The 19,071-nt window shown below is 43.3% G+C and overlaps 2 protein-coding genes across 3 annotated transcripts in view; both read left to right on the top strand.

Annotated features, from left to right (window-relative positions):
- The window catches only part of CD2AP (CD2 associated protein), an 85,621-nt gene extending 83,240 nt beyond the window's left edge, over positions 1–2,381 (top strand). The window contains exon 18 of the mRNA XM_054062516.1: positions 54–2,381. Coding sequence (XP_053918491.1) covers positions 54–95 — 42 coding nt within the window. The 3' untranslated portion in view covers positions 96–2,381. The remainder of the gene's footprint in view (positions 1–53) is intronic.
- A 2,014-nt stretch (positions 2,382–4,395) lies between these two features.
- On the top strand, positions 4,396–17,458 carry LOC104057125 (adhesion G protein-coupled receptor F4). Of its 2 annotated transcripts, XM_054062515.1 has the most exons (10): positions 4,396–4,492; positions 4,576–4,798; positions 8,348–8,449; positions 9,324–9,360; positions 9,499–9,659; positions 10,735–11,025; positions 11,741–13,105; positions 14,344–14,385; positions 14,494–14,553; positions 16,948–17,458. In XM_054062515.1, the coding sequence occupies exons 2-10, from the start codon at positions 4,715–4,717 to the stop codon at positions 16,951–16,953; spliced, it is 2,148 nt and encodes a 715-aa protein (XP_053918490.1). In that variant the 5' UTR covers positions 4,396–4,492; positions 4,576–4,714; the 3' UTR covers positions 16,954–17,458. The 2 variants fall into 2 exon arrangements, with proteins under 2 accessions (XP_053918490.1, XP_053918489.1); XM_054062514.1 differs by having other exon boundaries at positions 4,470–4,798.
- Positions 17,459–19,071: the final 1,613 nt, after the last annotated feature.

The raw sequence follows: 19,071 nt of genomic DNA, 5'->3' as shown, positions 1-19,071 counted from the left end.
AGACTATTCCTGCGTTAATACTGACTCTTTCTTTCAAAATGTCCGTTTTCCAGCTTGAAATAGAAAAATTGAAGAAAGCAGTGACGTCTACATGAGACAGCTATGGACTCAGTTTTTTTAACTCGCCGGGAATTCAAAGCTGAACACAAGGAGAACTGACTCTTATTTCATAATCATGGATGCTGGTGTTCTACAGTCTTAAGAATATAGTAAAAAAAAAGAAAAAAAAAAAAAGGAATATAGTCTTTTATTCAGAGAGAAGAAAACAGAAAAGAATAATGGTGTAATTTTTTTGCCAAGTTAATTGAGGCCTTATTTCTTACTGTGCTGGAATTGCAGACCTTATTTTTTGGTTTGCTTGAAAATACTACTGAATCTGTATAGAAAGGAGAGGGAATTCATAATAGATTTTTATTGAATACCTGTAGCTTAATTTTTAAAGAGATCTATGCTATAAATAGGGTGATCTATCTTTACAACTAATCTGTAAAATAGTCTATTGGGAGGGATGGAATAACTGTATTGTAATTATAGTCACTACTTTTTCCCCTACAAGCAAAAGGGAATATATGATATTTGTATCATTTTGGCATTCTTACCCAGGGTTCTGCTGTCGTGCCTGTCTGCAGCGAGAATATTAATCATGTGCTGTTCGTACGTTGAGTAATGAGGTAGGAATTTATTGATGCAATGAAGCAGGCGAAACTCCTGTGCGTTGCGGTGAGAACAAATGATTCAATCCGAGTCGTTCAGCAGAACGTTTCGTCACTTGCACTATGGGATTAAAAAGGGATTTTGGGCTGAATCATGGAGTTAGGACAAAATTGATTTTTTAAAACCCCCAAATGTAAGAAATACAGAAAGAAGGCTAGAATCCAGTCTTAACCTGTTGTGCCTAAAACGTTGCAGCGTGGAAAAGTAAACCTGAAGTCACAGTGTCTGTGCTTCTGCGTATCTAAACTGAGGGCATGTCTTTCTAGTGGTTAAATCTGCATCTCGATCTGTTTTTACAACAGGCAGTTTCTGTCATAGTATGTCTCCAAATAAATCCCTTCGGAACTTCGATACTCTCAAAAGGTCTCAATATTTATATATTTATGCCATGAACTTTCTGAGTACGTTGTGTACCTCTAAATTTAATAACATTTTTGTATTTTAATGCGTGATTGGAGCAGTTGCTTTGACTGCATTGTGCTGGTGTCCAAGAAAGCGTCTTCCACGTTCTATAGAAAAGAGTTGAAACCTTGTGGATTGCCATTATCTTTAGCCCCTGAGCTCAACACAGCACACTGGAATAATATACAAATAGTGTGCAGAGCGATTGGAGACAATGATCTTTATTGCTGTGTCCATTTCATTAATGAATTATACTTTAGAAAGCCAGACAAATGCGTTATTTCTGTTAGTAACCACCTTATCACCTTTTGGTCTACTAGAATTTAGATGATAAAAAATACTCCACATGGTTTGGAGGTTTCACCAGTAAGAAAAGTAATTAATTTCTATTCATAGGGAAAAGTCATAAATACAGTAATTATTTAGTATGTCACTTGAGCAAGTGACATGTAAGTGTTACTTCTTGGGAATATCCGTTTTCCACAGTTGCTGCATGGTAAAATACAAGCATCCGAAAGTTGATTGGAGGATGTTTGTCAGCTGTGGATTTAAATTGTTCATCAAATGTGATTAATGTGCTGGGCAGATTTGCTGGTGATATTTGCTGGTCACATTGCTAATAAGCTGATTCAATATTAATGCTTTTAACTTTTAATTGCCTCAATGCATCAGGCTTGAGCCGGGTCTTTATGTGGAGGAATCATGGGCAGCAGTAATGCTTCTCCTCAGACACTAAACTCTTGCTTAGAATTCATGCCTCTAAGTAGGAGGATGAAAAGCAAGAATTGAGCCTAATGGAATAGCCAATTTTATTATAACAAGCTCTTTGCTGTGATTACAGCGTGAAACAGATCTTGGAATGGATTGCTCTACAGAAATCGTGTCTGCACGTAGCCTTGTAGCAGAGAAACGGAACAAGACAATCAGTTAAAACCACAAATAAATGGTGTTTATTATTTAATGGCCTTTGTTCGCTATAGCAATAAATGACCCAAGTGCAATGACTTGATTTAATAAAACCCTCTCTTAAAAGTCGCTGCTATGACTATTTTAGCCATAAGGAAGTTGCCCTGACGCACATCTGTCTTGTCTTCGGCGAGTGTTCTGTCCTAGAGTGGAAGGGGGAGAGGTTAATGGTTTTGAAGACATTCCACAGTACAATCGTGAAAGCAGGATGCTTCACTGACTTGTTTACTGGTGCTGTAAAATGATGCATGCTATCCAAACGCAGCAAATAAAACGAGTTTAAAAACCTACTGAAATGTCTGCTCGGTCCTGTTCAGCAATGGTTGTTAAAGTCTTTGCAGCAGGACTTCCAGGGTGGGAGGACTGTCCGTTATTATTTATACAGGCTCCCCCCCGAGGCTTTCAGATTCTGATTCAGTCACTGGGATGCTCTGGTTCCTGACTGTCAGGATAACTTACGACCCAAACAGTTGGAAAACTTGTTGATTTTCACTGCAAGTGTGACTGGGAGGCTTAACTTCTCATTCTCTTTCTAGTCCTTTATTTTCTTAATTTTTTGTCGGTCCATATTCAACTGACCTTTCTGTGCATCTTCAGAGCCTTCGTTTAGATCCTTGTTGTCACTTGGGAATATGGATAAACGCCTGTTGGAATCACTTCTTAAGTACACGGTGAAGGACTGAAGACTGAGAGTGTGGCGTGGTTAAGAGTGGTGTGGAGGGGGAAAAGGCAGATGAAGAACAGAACAACAGAAGAGCAATTTAAAGTACATGGTTTTTCTTCAGTCTTCATCACAATCTCTGAAAAGCTTTTGTTTGCATACACTGTACAGGTTTCAAAGAAAATAATTGCAGGCCTACTTACCTTTTTTAAGTTTATTTAAGCAATCACCATGAAGATAACATTTTTCATTAATGTTGCTTCAAGGGAAATGAAGTTTCTGATGAAACCCTGTAATGCATTGCCAGGTTGGACTTTGAGTTGTGTAGCGAAGTATCTGGTGAAGTTTTAAACAGATACCTTGTATTCATTAAAGTCATAAATTGGCAGAAGTCTCTTAGCTCTTTCCAAAGGAAATGGTAAAGACAGTTGTTCACAGCTGCCTTTTGGCTGCTATTAAAGTTCTGTTGCTGTTAAAGATGTTCCCGGTTTCTGACTGTTTGCTTTCTCGGAGCTGTGTCAAAGCAGCTGCTCACACATCTTGGGTAATTGGATTTTGCAAGAGCTGAGAAGTTGAGCCACTCCCTTTCAGGTGTCCGGGCACATACCTCCCAGCCTGAAGAATGCAAACAGCCTCGACCAGCTTGAAAGGCGTGAGAGTGGTGGTGCTGCCTTCAGGGTTTGGGGTACTCCCCTTGCTTGATGGAAGTCATGGTCTGAATATCTTTCTAAGCCCCCAGCAGCAGAGATTCACACCTCCTCCCTCTGGGAGAAGCATGTGCATGTGTCCGAATGTCGAAGGACATCAGCCTTTGTGCCCTTCAGAGGACCACTGCTTATTTGAGATGTTTGAGAATTGAGGAGTATTCAGTCTTTCCATCATAGCAGAGCTTTGAGGGTCAGAGGTGGGTGTACAAGCACAGCTCCAAGTGCATAGGGGGAAAAGTCTTTTTGTGTCCATACCTTGCCATGACCTGGTCTTTAGCCCTTTTCTTCTTACTTAAAGGGTTGCTGAGATGCCTCCTTTCAATTCATCTCTACTCGGACCCGTCTTGAGAGCAGGTCATTTAACCTCAGGTAGGTTGTGTTGGCTGTGTCTAAATCTGCTTGGTTTAATTTCTGCTTGATACCAATGTGAGATGCGAGGTTGTATCAAAACAGAACAGTAGATAACGCCTACCTTCAGTCTAGAGCTGGGGTCCTACCTTGTGGCTGAGGACTGACTGAAGTCGTGGTAGCAGACAAAACGACATTCCTTTAGGAAATGCCGTAAGCTCATGGCAAACACGTTATAGAACTGTGGAAATAAACCCCAAACTAGTGACTCAAGTTCTTCCAAAACAGCCCTGTGAGTAGGAAGAGTGTTAGGAATTGCTCTTCTGTTACGACAGTCTACTTGGTGTAAATGACTGGCTTTTGGGTGTCAAAGAGAGATGGAGTTGAGCCAATATGAAGAGAACGTACGCTGAACATTGCACAAGATCTCTCGCCCCAGACGGTGGAGAAAATGAAGAAAAATGAAGAAAATCCTATTGCTTGCTCACTGAGCGTTTTAGCTACCAAGGTATTATCGATAGTGTCATCTTTGATTGATGAAGGGTAATGCTTTAACTTGACCGGGTTTTGATCGTGACTTTTTTTTATGGTTTTTAGAAGATCTGTTAAATAGAGAAGAGGAGAAGATGCCTCCTCCACCAGGAGGAGTGCAAACCACACGGGCGTGATTCATCCGGGTGGACTCCTCGCAAAGGTGGCAATCTGGCGGTGCTGGGTGTGTTTGTAACTTGTCATTTTGCAGTGCAATGCCTTTATCATCATCTGCTGATTCCTCAGCGTTCATCCAGTCTGACGGGAAAAGAAGCAGCCCTGCTGCCCAAGGTTCTTTCTTCACGGGAAAACTCTAAATGAATCGCAGCACCCGAGCGGCGCTGGGTAGGATCGTAAGAGTGAGACCGGGGCACGATGGCAGCGGATGAGTGGTAAGACGCTCGCCTGTGATATCTCGAGGATCTCTGTGTTAATTTTGTGTAGAACAGAACCCAGACTTCTGAAAGCAGTAAGTACTATCACAAAACAACAGTTTTCTGCTTGAAAATTATTGGTGATGGGTGATGTGAAATCGCATCATTTGCAGTCTAAAATGCACTGATTGCTTAGGCTGTATTTGCTTTGCGCTTATTTTCTCAGGTTTATATTCTTATATCTATGGGAATAAATAGGTGTCTTACTTATTCTTTGATTTTTTTCTCATGGTTTTATAATTGGGCTCGAATCAGTGTTGCCATTTTTAAGAAAATCTGAAATTTTTTTGTAGCTCAGGTTATGGATCGCTCTCCTCTCAGAACCTGCTTTACTTTAATTCACATTTTCCAAGTGTGATCCCTTTGAAAATACAACTCGTACCATTCTGTGTAAGACATTTAACTTTTATCCTTGGATGACTTATGTTGAAGACCCTGAAGTCTCCTGCTGCAGCCCTTTTCGTTGTTAGGGAAGTGATTGTGGGGTTGTATTGAGTTGTGGGGTTGTATTGAGTTGTATTGATTGTGGGGTTGTATTGAGTCTCAAACCTGCCGTGTAGCCATTCAAGCCCTAAAAGAAATAGATCAGATTCCGTAACAATGAATTTAATATTTTTCAGAAGTGTTAAAAATTCGCAGTGTGAGATTACAGTGTTTGGGAAAATGTATTTGTGTAGCTAATTAGGGCAAGCCCAGTGTAAATTAGTCTTCGTGCTTGTAATTGTTGTGCAGGATACCTTTCGCCATAAATTTAAGTGGAGAGGGAAAGGCTGTGACCCCAGGTGATGGAGAAACCCTTGTGCAGAGACTTGGGTCCACCAGCCCAGGGTTGGAGCTCCCGCGGCGGTCGCTGCTGAGCCCCCTGGGAGCCGTGACCACCCGGGGCCAGGCTGCCTTGCAATGCATCCTGCCAGAAATTATTAATAAAAGCCAAAAAGTACTTGGGGTAGAGGAAAGGAGGGATAGTTTTGCAGGGTTTTACAAAACACTCATTTTAAACCAACAGAAGTTGCAGTAAAGGCTCTGAATTTAAGGCTACAATACATCAACCAACACATGGAGTACTTTTTAAATACACTTTACTTTCTTTTCCTGTTGTAAGAGGCTCTTACCTCTCTCATAACTGCTGTCTTAGCTATTTGCTCCTCATTCTTTTCCTCCTGTTGAAGGCTTTGTCTCTCCTGGGGTGCTCAGCCAAACGAAATGAGCTGGAGAAGGAGGGTCAGCAGCTGGTGACAATCTCCTGAGTTGGGTGTGAGATGCCTGAGTGTAAGGAACTGTGCCCTATCTAGAAAATCCCTTCCATGGAGAGGGTTTTGACAACTCGGCTGCTCGTGTGCCTGTTGTCTGATGGAGCAGAAACCCCTGGAAGAGAACAGTGACGTGTTTACAGCTTCTTTAAAAAGGAGGCGAAGTTAATAGCCATGAGCTGCTGCCATTGGCCTTCAAGTGTGAATGAATCCCGGCAAGGGTGGGTGCGTGGAGCAGCAAGGGGTCCTTCATCCAGGGGATGATTCCAAGAAGCGTCAACTTCCTGATTGTGGTGTTTTGGATTAACAGCTCAGTTGCTCTTCATGGTCCTTTCTCCAAAGAAAGAGTGCATCGCCTGAGTTTCATAGAATCATTAGGGTTGGGAAAAGACCTCTGAGATCACCAAGTCCAACTGTCAGCCCAACCCACCGTGCCTGCTAAATGATTGGGACCAGGACATCACTGTCTGATACCCTGCATTCGCGCTGGGTGTTCCTCTTAATGGCAGTAGATTATGATTAGAGATGAGATATATTATGGTCTATCTAAAGTGCCATAATTGGATGCTTTGGAGGGTGAGGAACAGCTGGGTATGCTTTCACATGTGCTTATGTCAGTACATCCCTGTTCTTTCAGGAGCTGCTGCTCCATTGCATGTTTTGCTCGGTTCCCGTTGCTGCGTAGGTCATTATCTCGGCACATTCTTGCAGTGGTGGGACTGGGTGGTTTACGTGGTGAGTCAAGCGAGATCAGTGTTTTGCTGGTAACAAAGTCTCTGTGAGCCTTAGATACCTGGAACTGTCCCAGATTTCTACCTCACCTCAAGGTAACAGCTCTAGGTGGAGTCGCAGCCGTGGTTAAATGCAAAGTGAGTGTGAACTTATTTATGATCAAACATGATGAGCTCAAGGATTTCCAGGTGTGAAAAGGAATTAGGGCTATGAGCATAGAAAACACTTAATGACTGCAGAGATGGGAAAGGAATTCGATACAATCCTTTGCCTCAAACCTGTAGGTGTTTCCCAGCCACCTCCCATTCTTAAGGATATTGACCTGAGTCTTTTGGTTCACTTTTCTTTCTGCATTTTATTTCCTCAGAAGAGCTAATTTTTACTAGCTTTAAACCCAGAAAATGCTTTTGCTACTATCAGTTGAGTTCAAGAGTCTGGCGTGAGGTTCTCTGTTAGAGCATGTGTAGAAATTCAGTGCATATAAACCTACGTCTTCCTTTTATGATCTTTTCATAATAAATCAATAAACCCGCAGATCGAAAAGTACAGCGAGGTGAACAAATGGCACAGATTTAAGAGGCAGCCAGCTGTGTCCCTGGCCCTTTGATGCCATCGTGTTGAGAGGGCTTGGAGTTTCCTGGATGAGGAAACACATCTGTGCTACGTCACTGTAGGACCCTTTCTCTTCAGCATCGTCTGTGCTGATGAGTACGTGCCAAGGGGAAGACTGAGTGGCTCCTATCAAGGCGTGATGGTTTGATGAGCCTTTTCTTATGGGCATCTTCTGAAACCAGCCGTCATCCCTTTGTCACCCTGCAGTCATTTTATGGATGTTATTTTTGTAACACATGGCCTAATCTCCTTACACAACCACTGAGAGAAGGTCAGTGTCTCAATTCTTTTAAATCCATAGTAGCTGTTGTTTTTGCTTTGGACAAGTCTGGCGTCTCATAATCGGATTTTATGTAATACATTATTTTTCCTTCATTCCCTTTACTGGATTGTTTTCCTCCAGCAAATATGCCCGTAACAAGTTCGATCCCTGGTTATTAAGCTTTTACCAAGAACCATGGGAAACTGCGTAGAGAAAGCAGAGGCCCCGAATCCTTCTGTGATGGAAATAACACTTGACTTCAGTCTGGTCCCTTTTTATCAGATTTCGATATCTGAGCCCTGAGGGCTCCAGTTCCCTTCTTCTCGTGGCAGGTCCTCATCAGGAACTGTCTGAGGATGGAGTGTGGAGTTCAACCCAGTGGAGACGAGACCGTCTTAAACCACTTCAGAAGGGTTCCCTGGGCTGACTTGCTTTGATAAGCTCACCCCCTCAGCTTACAGTAAATTATTAATGCAGTAACTTCTGCAGTTAAACAGAGGGGTTTTTGTGTATGTGGGGTTCTTTGCTTTGTGTTTTTTCCAGTAGAAGTTCACAAGTCATTCTCAGTTGAAAGTCAGTAAGTGGTAAATGTCTGAAAATTACCTTGCAAGACCAGTAAAGATGGTGTTTGCTATGGGTTTAGCTGCTCTCCTGCTGGCGACTGGGCTGTCTTCAGAAGTGAAGAGAGAGAGAGATGTCTAAACTCCTTTAACGTGTCTTTCTTCCAGGAGGAGAGCAGTCATTGCGAGGCGATGGGTGTGGGGGTTGCCCACTGCCTGCTCCTTCTGGCTGTGCTCTTCTTCCCAGCCTCGCCGCGCACTGCTCTCAGGGTAAGTTTCCCTGGATCAAAGCCCCATCCTGCCTGACCTTGGACACTTCCAGGGATCAGGCATCTACAGCTTCTCTGGACAACCTCTTCGAGTGTCTCATCACTCTCGCTTTAAAGAATTTCTTCCTGATATCCAGTCTAAACCTACCTTCTTTCAGTTTAAAACCATTGCCCCTTGTCCTGCCACTGTGAGAGAAAATACTTTGAAGCATTTAATATGTTCAACGTGTCAAGCAAACTTCTGCTCAGCTTTTGGAGTGTTTAAACATCTGCTGTTTAGCGTGCGCCACCCAGTAATGATGATGTGGTTTCCAGGGCATCGCCAACCAAGCTTTGCTTCCTAACGGACACAGTTTGGTGGGTGTAGATGATAGACCATTTGACCAAGCTGTGATGGGAGTTGGGCTTGGCTGTACGACACAGTCCCAGCGAGCGGTCCCACCTGCGGGAGCCCGGGACACCTGCCTCAGAGTTGCTTCCCAAACCGGAGAGGAGCAAAGCAGCTACTGGTATTTGTACAACTGTAGCTGTATCTTATGGCAAAAGTCATACACATCACATATTCTCATCAACATGAGAATTACTGGAGAATTACTTAAGCCCACTAAAGGCTTTTAACTGAGGAATAACTGCTGAAGGCACAAGCGATCCTGTCCACCAACTCAGCCTATCCCTTCATTAGCAGGGTGCAGCTGGAGCCTTCAGAGAGAGGAACAAATGCTTGGTAAAGAGTTTTCAGTTGTTCTGGATGATCCCTGCATTCTCAAAAAGACTGTTTTACCCTTAAAATTGCCTTTCGAGTTTGTGCCAAGAAGTCCTCTTATACTTAGGTATTTTAACATTCAACCTACATTCCACTTATCCTTATTTTTTAGGTTCTCAGTAAGGAATCAAAGACTGCTACTCAGCAAGGTACAGTGAATAGCTGTGTGTCTTTTAATTCTTTATGTTATGAAATGTTATGAGTTATCAATACTTTACACCCCTGATACTCACCTCGTGGACTATGGGGTACTGTCTTACACCTTACCTGCTTGACTTGTTTTCCAGATGAGTGCAGAAGTCTCATTCCCTGCAAAGATAACGGAGCTGTTTGCATTCACCCTTGTTCTCCCTCCTTCCATGGGGAGACAAGCTTTGTCTGCGAAGACAGAAAGTGGCAGATGCTCACAGACACCTGTGCGAGCCTGGACGTTCAGTCCCTTTTTGAGGTGAGGTAACTGTTGTGCATCTACTTTGGCCTATGCTCATTATTTCTTGCAAACCATAGAATCATTAAGGTTGGGAAAGGTATCTTAGGATAATCAAGTCTCACTGTAAGCCCAGCACCACCGCGTCTACTAAACCAGGTCCCAAAGTCCCATGTTTACAAGGTTTTTTAAACAGCTCCGTGGATCGTGACTCCGCCACTTCCCTGGGAAGCCTGTTCCAGCGCTTCACCACTCTTTTCATAAAGAATTGTTTTCTAATATCCAAACTAAACCTCCCCTAGGTCAACTTAAGGCCATTCCCTCTCGTCCTTTCAGTTGTTGCTTGGGAGAAAAGACCAACACCCACTTCTGCAACCTCCTTTTAGGTAGTGTAGAGAGCAATTAGGTCTCCCCTCAGCCTCCTCCAGGCTAAACATCCCCAGTTCCTTCAGCCGCTCCCCATAACCCGGTTCTCCAGCCCCTTCACCAGCTTCATTGCCCTTCTCCAAACACTCTCCAGCAACTCTATGCCCTCCTTGTACTGAGGGGTCCAAAACTGAACACGGGATTCAAAGTGCAGCCTCACCAGTGCAAAAACACCCCCTTCCTCCATACCTTATAAATCTCGGGAAAGGGAAGAAGATGGGATCCTAGAACACAGATTACTTTGGTAACAGTTTTTGATTTCATTTTCAATCAAGTGTTGGGAAATGAATTTGGGACATGCCTGCATGGAAACCTAACTCAGCAAGGAAATTGCCCTGTGCACTTGGTTAAAACGTTCTTTAACCTGTGAGATAAGTGCAACACAATTGTCTGTAATGAGGAGATGACTCAGGGTAAATTCTCCTCAACTACAAAACCAGAAGAAACTTATGGAAGTCACTTCAACAATAAGGCACTGAATTTAGTTCTTGCCCCTTCTTTCACATGTTGTACAAGCAAGACATTCTTCTCAGGTGAGCTTCGGTCTTGGTTTCAGGCCATCCAGCACATTCATTGCACATCGCAACCCTGTACCACTTGCCTGATTGTAGCTATAGCCTCATTTTCATTCTGTTCATTCATTTTCTCATGTTTATTTTCCTCCCTCCAGAGAATTTCTGCACGGGAACTCCTTCCAGGCTCTGAAGGACATGTTGGCATCGCTGGAGGACGCCTTCCTTTTGTAAGGGAAGGAAAGCCGATGAATGAGAAGCCTGGAGATGGAGCAAAGTATTTTGGTGCTGACAACTATGAGAATCATAACTGTCAAGCTGATTTTTCATGCATTGTCCCAGATATCCTGTCTTCACCAGCCATTCCAGGAAACATCGCTGATATAGTAGAATTGCTAAAGAAGATATCCCTGCTGTTATCAGAGAACGTCAGTAGAGGAAAAATGCAGGTATTTACTTTTATGGGCTTCAAGAGGTTGTTTCTGAGTTTGGCAGATCATCCATACAGTGTTTCTTCCTTATAGGCACTACGCAGCAAAGTGGAGGCTGCAAAGCACATGGAGATCACCTGGAAAAAGTTTCCAGAGAGACCCATGCTTTGTTGTGAACAGTTTAATCTATCCATGCGAGGTAGAAATAGTCTGTTTTGCCCAAGAGTGGAATTTGCTTTCTTTAAAAGCAAAAGTTTGAAGGAACTGCTATTGCAGAAAGAATTAATTTTTACAGTATGACGTTGTAGGAAGGCAGCCGTGGAGATGCTGCTCTGCATTGCTGTGTGTTACACTATGGAAGCTGAAATCCTTCCCTGATGAACTCGGAAATCAGAGAGGCAGGGGAAGAAATGTAGGGAGGGTGATGGGAGCAGACCTGCACGGTGGATTGGTGTCTGGAACAGAACTTAGATGTCCTGATTTTTTTCTTTATATTTGCCTCCTCAAGCATCTTTTGAGCTATGATATGAAGAGGATAGGACAATTCTGGTAGTGACTGTGACAATGACACGTTTGGATTTGGCTGGGATGGATCATGGGAATTTGTTCATTGTCAAAGAAAAATATTCCCTTTATAGAAATCACTCTAGCATCAAATGGAACTTTCTGGAGGCTCTACTAAGGGGATGGTATCAACGTAAAACATAACTTACTGTGTTCATCTTCATTTCAGAGTTACAGCAGGATAGCAAACCATATTCTGAACAGCTCTGTCATTTCCAGCTGGGCTTTTGTAAGGGACAGAAACGCCAGTTCGATGTTACTGGACTCGGTGAATTTATTTGCAGGGAAACTTCTTCTAAAAAATGGGTCGGAGAGTATACAGGAGCACTTCATCTCTACAAAAGGCTACAGCGTACATAAAAACACTTCAGGGAAGAGCTTTGATTTTAATGTGGCATTCAGTAACACAAGGAATATCACTGGGCATGTGGTCATTCCAGAAGAAGAGCTTTTGAAGTTACCCAAGACTTCCAAAGCCATCAGCATTGCACTTCCAACACTTGGAGCAATTATAGAAACCAGTCGGCTGGACCCTGTTTTTGTGAATGGAATGGTTTTATCTGTGTCTCTGCCAGAAGAGCTTCATCGTATTTTGCTCACCTTCGAAAAGGTGAATAAACTGGAGAACCTCAAGGCTCAGTGCGTTGGGTGGCACTCTACCGAGAGGAGGTGGGATAACAGGGCTTGCACAATGAAGTCGGACAACATCAGCAGTGTTGTGTGCAACTGCAAGCACCACCACCGGACCTTCAAATCCTTCTCCATCCTGATGTCGCCCACCATGCTGCGAAATGCAGTGCTGGATTACATTACACGTGTAGGGTTAGGCCTTTCCATTTTCAGCTTGGTTCTCTGCCTCATCATCGAGACTGTCGTCTGGCGTCATGTTACGAAGACTGAAATAACCTACATGCGCCATTTCTGTTTGGTCAACATTGCTACATCGCTTCTCGTTGCTGATGTTTTGTTCATCTTGGCAGCTATTGTGCACAAGACAGCCCTAAACCACCAGTTGTGTGTAGCAGCCACTTTTTTCCTCCACTTTTTCTATCTTGCCTTGTTTTTTTGGATGTTTACCCTGGGCCTTTTGATTCTCTATGGATTATTATTAATTTTTTTTAAGTTAACAATATCTGTGTTCATGGCTACAGCATTTTCCATTGGATATGGATGCCCCTTGGTCATATCTATCCTCACTGTTGCTGTTACTGAACCAAAAAACGGATATCTAAGGCATGGAGCCTGCTGGCTCAATTGGTATGAGACGAAAGCCCTTTTGGCCTTTGTTGTACCTGCTCTGAGCATCATTGTTGTGAATGTGGTGGTGGTGGTAGTGGTTGTGGTGAAGACAGGAAGATCCTCCATTGGAGAAGGCTGCAAGTCACAAGATTTGAGCAACATGATCCGAATTAGCAAAAACGTTGCCCTTCTGACGCCTCTTCTCGGCCTCACCTGGGGGTTTGGATTAGCCACGATTATTGATAGTCGCTCGCTGGGGTTCCATATTACGTTTGCGCTACTGAATGCCTTCCAGGTAAACTCTGCGAGACTGGGAGGAGTGTGTGCTCAGACTTTGACCTGGGGAAAAGTAGCAGATCAAAGAGATCATGTGCATGAAAAACAGGTCTAAGCTTTGGGTTTGACTCTACTGTTTTACTTGATACGTGCACTAGACACGCTGCGTTCACAGAGTCGGTGCAGATGAGTAATGGAACAAAGTAATTGGTGCAAAATGTGATGAATTAAGTTGACAGATATATGTTAAACGTAAAATAGACTGGTTAATGTCCAATAATTAGAAAGATGTTTCATCCTCATCAGTTTTCAAATGCAAGGGAAATTCTCACTTGCCGTTGAAGGTGGTTTTAACTCATCAGTATAAACACCCAGTGTTACCTGAAGTACTGTTGTATACTCAGTTTACCTTAGCTCTTCTTGGCTAATACTGCTACTGAGTGGGCTGAGAAAGTCCTGGTATGTAACCCATCAGTCCAGTTCATGATGAGAGTTAGCATGGGTTATAAATCCATTCTTGGCATTCCTGGAGAGCCCATGTGATGTGAGTGGATAAACTCATTCTGCGCATTGCTGTTATCTCAGTCATAGGTGCTGAGATCTATTACACTGACAAACCCCTTTATTTTATCTATTCTTAACGAAATTCTGCCCCTCTGATCTGCTGTTGTAAGACCCCACCTGGAGTCCTGTCTCCAGTTCTGGAATCTCCAACATAAGAAAGAGATGGAACTGTTGGAATGGGTCCAGAGGAGGCTACAGAGATGATCTGAAAGCTGTTGCACCTCTGCTTTGAGGACAGGCTGAGAGTTGGGGTTGTTCAGCCTGGAGAAGAGAAGGCTGCGGGGAGACCTTTGAGCAGCTTCCAGTGCTGAAAGGGGCTCCAGGAAAGCTGGGGAGGGGCTTTTTCCAAGGGCCTGGAGTGATGGGACCAGGGGGAATGGCTTTAAATTGGAGAGGGGGAAGTAGGAAGTGGATGAGACAGTAGGAAGAAATCCTTCACAATGAAGGCAGGGAGGCCCTGGCCCAGGCTGCCCAGGGAAGCTGTGGCTGCCCCATCCCTGGAGGGGTTCCAGGCCAGGTTGGATGGGGCTTGGAGCAGCCTGGGCCAGTGGGAGGTGTCCCTGCCCATGGCAGGGGTGGGACTGGATGGGCTTTAAGGCCAAACCATTCAGTGCTTCTAAATAGAATCTAGAAGCATTTAAGGATCATTATGTGGTTATGCTGAATTTGTTAACTATTTCTGCAATTTTTCAGGGATTCTTCATCTTATTGTTTGGGACACTTCTGGACAGAAAGGTACTTGGGTCACTTCAATACTTATTCTGGATTACATGAACATTTTCTACGCTTTGAGAAACCATTTTCTTTTGGTTTTTGTTTTGTTTTGTTTTTTTTAATCTACAGACGAGAGAAGCCTTAAGGATGAGCTACCTTTCATCTAAGCGGAAGTGCAGTCTAGCAAAGGTAAAGACTTTCCCCCCCTCAAAAAAAAATCTTAATTTAAAATTTATCCCAACTTACTTCATTTGTGCACGGAGAGAATAGAATTATGCTCTAAATTGTACCTAGTTTTAACATTTTTCTAAGGTAAGTGCTTGCTGAAGGAAACACAGGTATCTCAAGAATAAGTTGAGGTTATTAATCTTATAAATATTTGAAGTAACAGTCTATAGAGTTTTATGAACTTTACATAACCTACTGCTGCGGTGACGAACTTAAAAATGGTATTTTAATCTAATCTTTTCACCTGCTGATATCAAAGCTCTTTTGATGATGAATGCCTACGGGTTTTTTATGCCATCTGTAAAATAGATGAATTTTACAGTCACTGGCTAACTAAGGAACAGAATTAGGAGTCCAAAATCCCAATCACAGAATCACAAGGTTGGAAAGGACCCATTGGATCATCGAGTCCAACCATGGGATGTAATGACCTGTTTGCTTCCTTCACAAAAATATGACTCTGTATGACAGCGGGGCTGCTCTGGGATGTTAGGGGATTGTTCTGCTTCCAGCTGGACGTCAGCTCTGGGTGGGAACCACTCCGAACCCAGTCGGTGTGTTTGGTGCTCATCAAAGCTTTGTACTCATAAAAGCTTGAGTTATTTTTTTAAACGTCAGGGCCAATCACAGTAGATTTAGATTAAACATTAGGAGAAACTTCTTCCCGCTGAGGGTGCTGAGGCCCTGGCCCAGGCTGCCCAGGGAAGCTGTGGCTGCCCCATCCCTGGAGGGGTTCCAGGCCAGGTTGGATGGGGCTTGGAGCAGCCCCTGATCCAGTGGGAGGTGTCCCTGCCCATGGCAGGGATGGGACTGGATGGGCTTTGAGGTCCCTTCCAACCCAAACGTCCCATGATTCTATGAATTCATTAATAGGAAATGTTCAAACCTCAAGGAAACAACTGTTTCAGCAGCTTTCCATGAAAACATTGAGAGGCTTGATGTGTTGGCAGAATTGAGTCGGCGTTTCCTCCCTCTGCTGGAAAACTTGTTTTCTGGTTTTAGATTTCTTTTGGTGCTGAGGCTTTAATGCTTCCCCGCTGTATTTATGAAAGGGAATCTCCTTTAGCTGCCTCACAAGGACTGTCTGCAGGGCTCCTGCTCTCCACCAAAAGAAACAGCGTCAGTTCAGTTTGGACTTTGGAAAAATAAAGTTATTTCCTTGCTTTTCTCCACTCTTAGTTATTGATCAGTCCTGATTCCAGTATTGAAAGCTGCAGAGTGTCTTCTAGTGGCAATGTGTCCAACTGTACTTGATTTATGAGGAAAATTAGAGGGGTTAAGGAAGCTCCGCCTCCTTTCTGCTGTTAGCACTGCCTGAGGTGCGTTGAGATATGTGCTGCAAGAGAAGCTGCGTGTTTGTGCAGCTCCTGATTCCTCTGCCTCCTTCCTCTCCAATTTGGACTTCAGTTGCATCCAGCTTTGCTGTTATGTGCTAAGTTTAAATGCAGTGCAGGAGTTCTTGTAAACCAAACCGACCCCCCCAAAACACCCTAAAGAACCCAAACAAAACACAAACCCCCCACAAACCAAAAAAAAACCAAACAAAAAGACCAGCCCCAAACCTCTGCTAAAATTAACTTTTTTCCTAACTAACAGGGGAAAAAGAGAAGGGAAGTGTTTGATATTGCTCCATATTTAATAAACAGAGATTACAATTCCTGCTATTAAAGATCCAGGATCCAATTAACAGTGAAGACGTGAAATATCTTTCCAGGGTTTAAGTCAGGTTTGAAAGTTAACGTTCTTTCAAGTCACCACCAACACAAAACTTTGGAAATAAAAGATGGAAATATCACTAATCCCATGACACAGCAACATTTACTGAAAGCATTGAGTGATTTCGCTGAGCAAAACTTGGTGTGGAAAACACGCCCGTGTGTGCCCGAGCACTTGGGTCGATGTTGTCACTCACTTGGGTGGAGGAGACCCCGTGTAGGTGTTCACCATTGTGTAACAGAGAGGGGGAAACATTAGTCATCTACTTGTAAACTGGAGTGTAAATCAGGAACTCAGCTCAGGAGAGCTGGAAGAGTTTGTCACACCTGAAATGCACAGTGTGACTGTTCAAACAACAAAAAAACCGCAACAGTCTTGTTTCAGAGAGCTTCAGGATGGGACTGTGCATCTAGGGTTTAGTGGCGAGTGCCTAAAGCAGCTAGAAGGGTTTTGCAGACTCTTGTTTCGTGTCTCCTGGTTTCTCCAGACTCGTAAGAGCCTTTCTTCTGGGTCAGATTTTAAGACAACCATCTACTGTGGCATTTCTTGCAGGACTTGGAGGCACCTGCTGTTTGAAACGGAGCCTCCACCTGCAGGGATCATCTCTCTAACCTGACCAGCGAATTTCTTTTCTCCTAGTCCTAGCAGTGGATGGTTGTCTTCAGTGGATCTGACCAGTGAGAGGAAAAGGAGCGCTTCTTACAAAGAAAACCCTGGTTTGAGATGAACCGAAGTGGCTGACCAGCTCGCGACGTGGACAGCAATGTCTTGGAGCACAGCCATGGGAAACGTCATAAAAAGCAGAAGAGAAAAGGCCCCGAATCTGCTGTCAGGAGCAGGAAACCATCAGTGTTGCTGCAGCGCTTGGAGGATACACGTGGATGTGTGAAAGTTGTTTCTTACCTTTGTGAAAACTGCTGTGAGGAGAGTTTGTCCTCATTTGCCATTTCAGTGCTTCCATTTCTTTCTTTTTTTTTTTCATCTCAGTGCAATATGGAGCTGTACAGCATGGGGGGCTGTTCTAAAGTTATTTAATTTTTAATATGATGTACAAATACCGAGTGCTCTCTGCCTGGGTTTGCCTGCCCATTCATCATTTCCATCTGTCATCCCTGACGGATGGACAACGTAACTCTGTTTCTGCATCGCAGCTGTTTACATGTCAGAGGAATAGCACAAAGCCCCTTTTTTTGATCTGGCAGGACAGAATTTTCATTCTTTTTCCAGTCCTGCAAGGTGACAACACAGATAAACAAGGCAAAGCACTCTGCAAATAATTAGTTTCCCTCTTTCTTTGTGAGAAAGCAAGCTGTGAATACACTTCAGAGTCGAATCAGCTGGATGGAGAGAGATCTCCTGTTTCCTCTGCAGTGGGAAAACCAAGGAAGTGGTTCATCCACGTGAGGTGGGGTGTCTGGTTTTATTAGAAAGTCAGTGTGTGCTCTGAGAAACCCCTTCTAATGAAAGCTTTGAAAATGTTACAATCTCTTGTCAGGACAAATAGATACTTACGAATGGAAATAAAGTTGACGTTTTGTCATTTTTTCTAGTAAGTGGTGTCCTTATCCTCCTCTACCAAAAAACATAGATAAATGCCCTTTAAAATTGGTGGTATTGCTCAAGTCAGAAATAATTCCTCCCCCTGTGGCTTCACATACGTTTGAAATATAGAAGATTTAATCAAAATAATATTGGTTTATGTCATTATTGCCCTGTTACTGAAGAGGGAGAAAAATGCCCTGGCGGATGAACTGTGGGATGTGGGGCAAAAAGTAAAGAAAAGTAGGACTTTTCTTGGTTTTCTTTCTTTTGTAAGTGAGCAGGTGTTTAAAGCTGGGAAGAGTGGGTCCAGGACAAGTGAACCAAATGGACCAACACAAGTATTCCATACTATAGATGTCGTGCTCGGTATAAACTGGGAAGCTTTCTAGGAGTGTACTCTCTTCCTCTTTGGACTCTGCTCTTCTCTCACGCTCCTTTCTCCTTCAGACACTCTCCCCTTGGTGGTCCACCCTTGGTCTCCCCTTGAAGGACCACCCGCAGTGCTCCTGCTATAGTCCAGTTCCAGGTTTCGATCATTGCTCATAGCACGCGTTCCCAGGACAGGGCTGACTATTTGTGCTCTATATTATTTTCAGTATTAATATCAATATTAGTTTTTTATTGTTTTATTAAAAAGCTGTTCATAATTTTAACTTTTCTGGTACCTGTAATTAAATTTTTCCATAGTTTTGCTCTGAAAACTGTAATTAGAGGTGTTTTTTCTGGAACGGCTTCCATCTGGACATAACGGAGAAACCCTTCTTATGGTGTAAAGCTTGTAAACTCCTTTGCATGCAATCTGCAGTTCAGATCAAATTTGGTTGGACAATGTGTTCCTTCAGGCCCCTCAGGCTCCCATTGTATGTGAAACTCAGCCTGACTGTACTGACATCTTGAGGCCAGTTCAGGCCTTGGAAGAGTTGCATGCCTCTTCGGATTTAACAAAAATAGCTCATCTGTCACTAATTACTTCAGCCACGTGTTAAGGTCGTTCTTTTTCACAACTGGAAAAAGTCATCTTAGGTCAATTTATTTACTTAACTGTGGCAAATAAATGGAATTACACTTTTATTTGCTCAGCAGGGCTAAGCTTAAAAAGCCCAGTGCTCTCTTGCTTGCTTAAGCATCAGTGTTTAATTATAGCTTGTCATCCCACATGGAAGATGTATGTGTACCCTTGGGGTACTTTTGTTTCAGACTGAGAGTTTGGGTTGAAGAGTG

Source organism: Cuculus canorus, chromosome 3 (genome assembly GCF_017976375.1).
Source record: "Cuculus canorus isolate bCucCan1 chromosome 3, bCucCan1.pri, whole genome shotgun sequence".
Lineage (NCBI taxonomy): Eukaryota > Metazoa > Chordata > Aves > Cuculiformes > Cuculidae > Cuculus > Cuculus canorus.
This window is presented reverse-complemented; position numbering and strand designations above follow the sequence as displayed.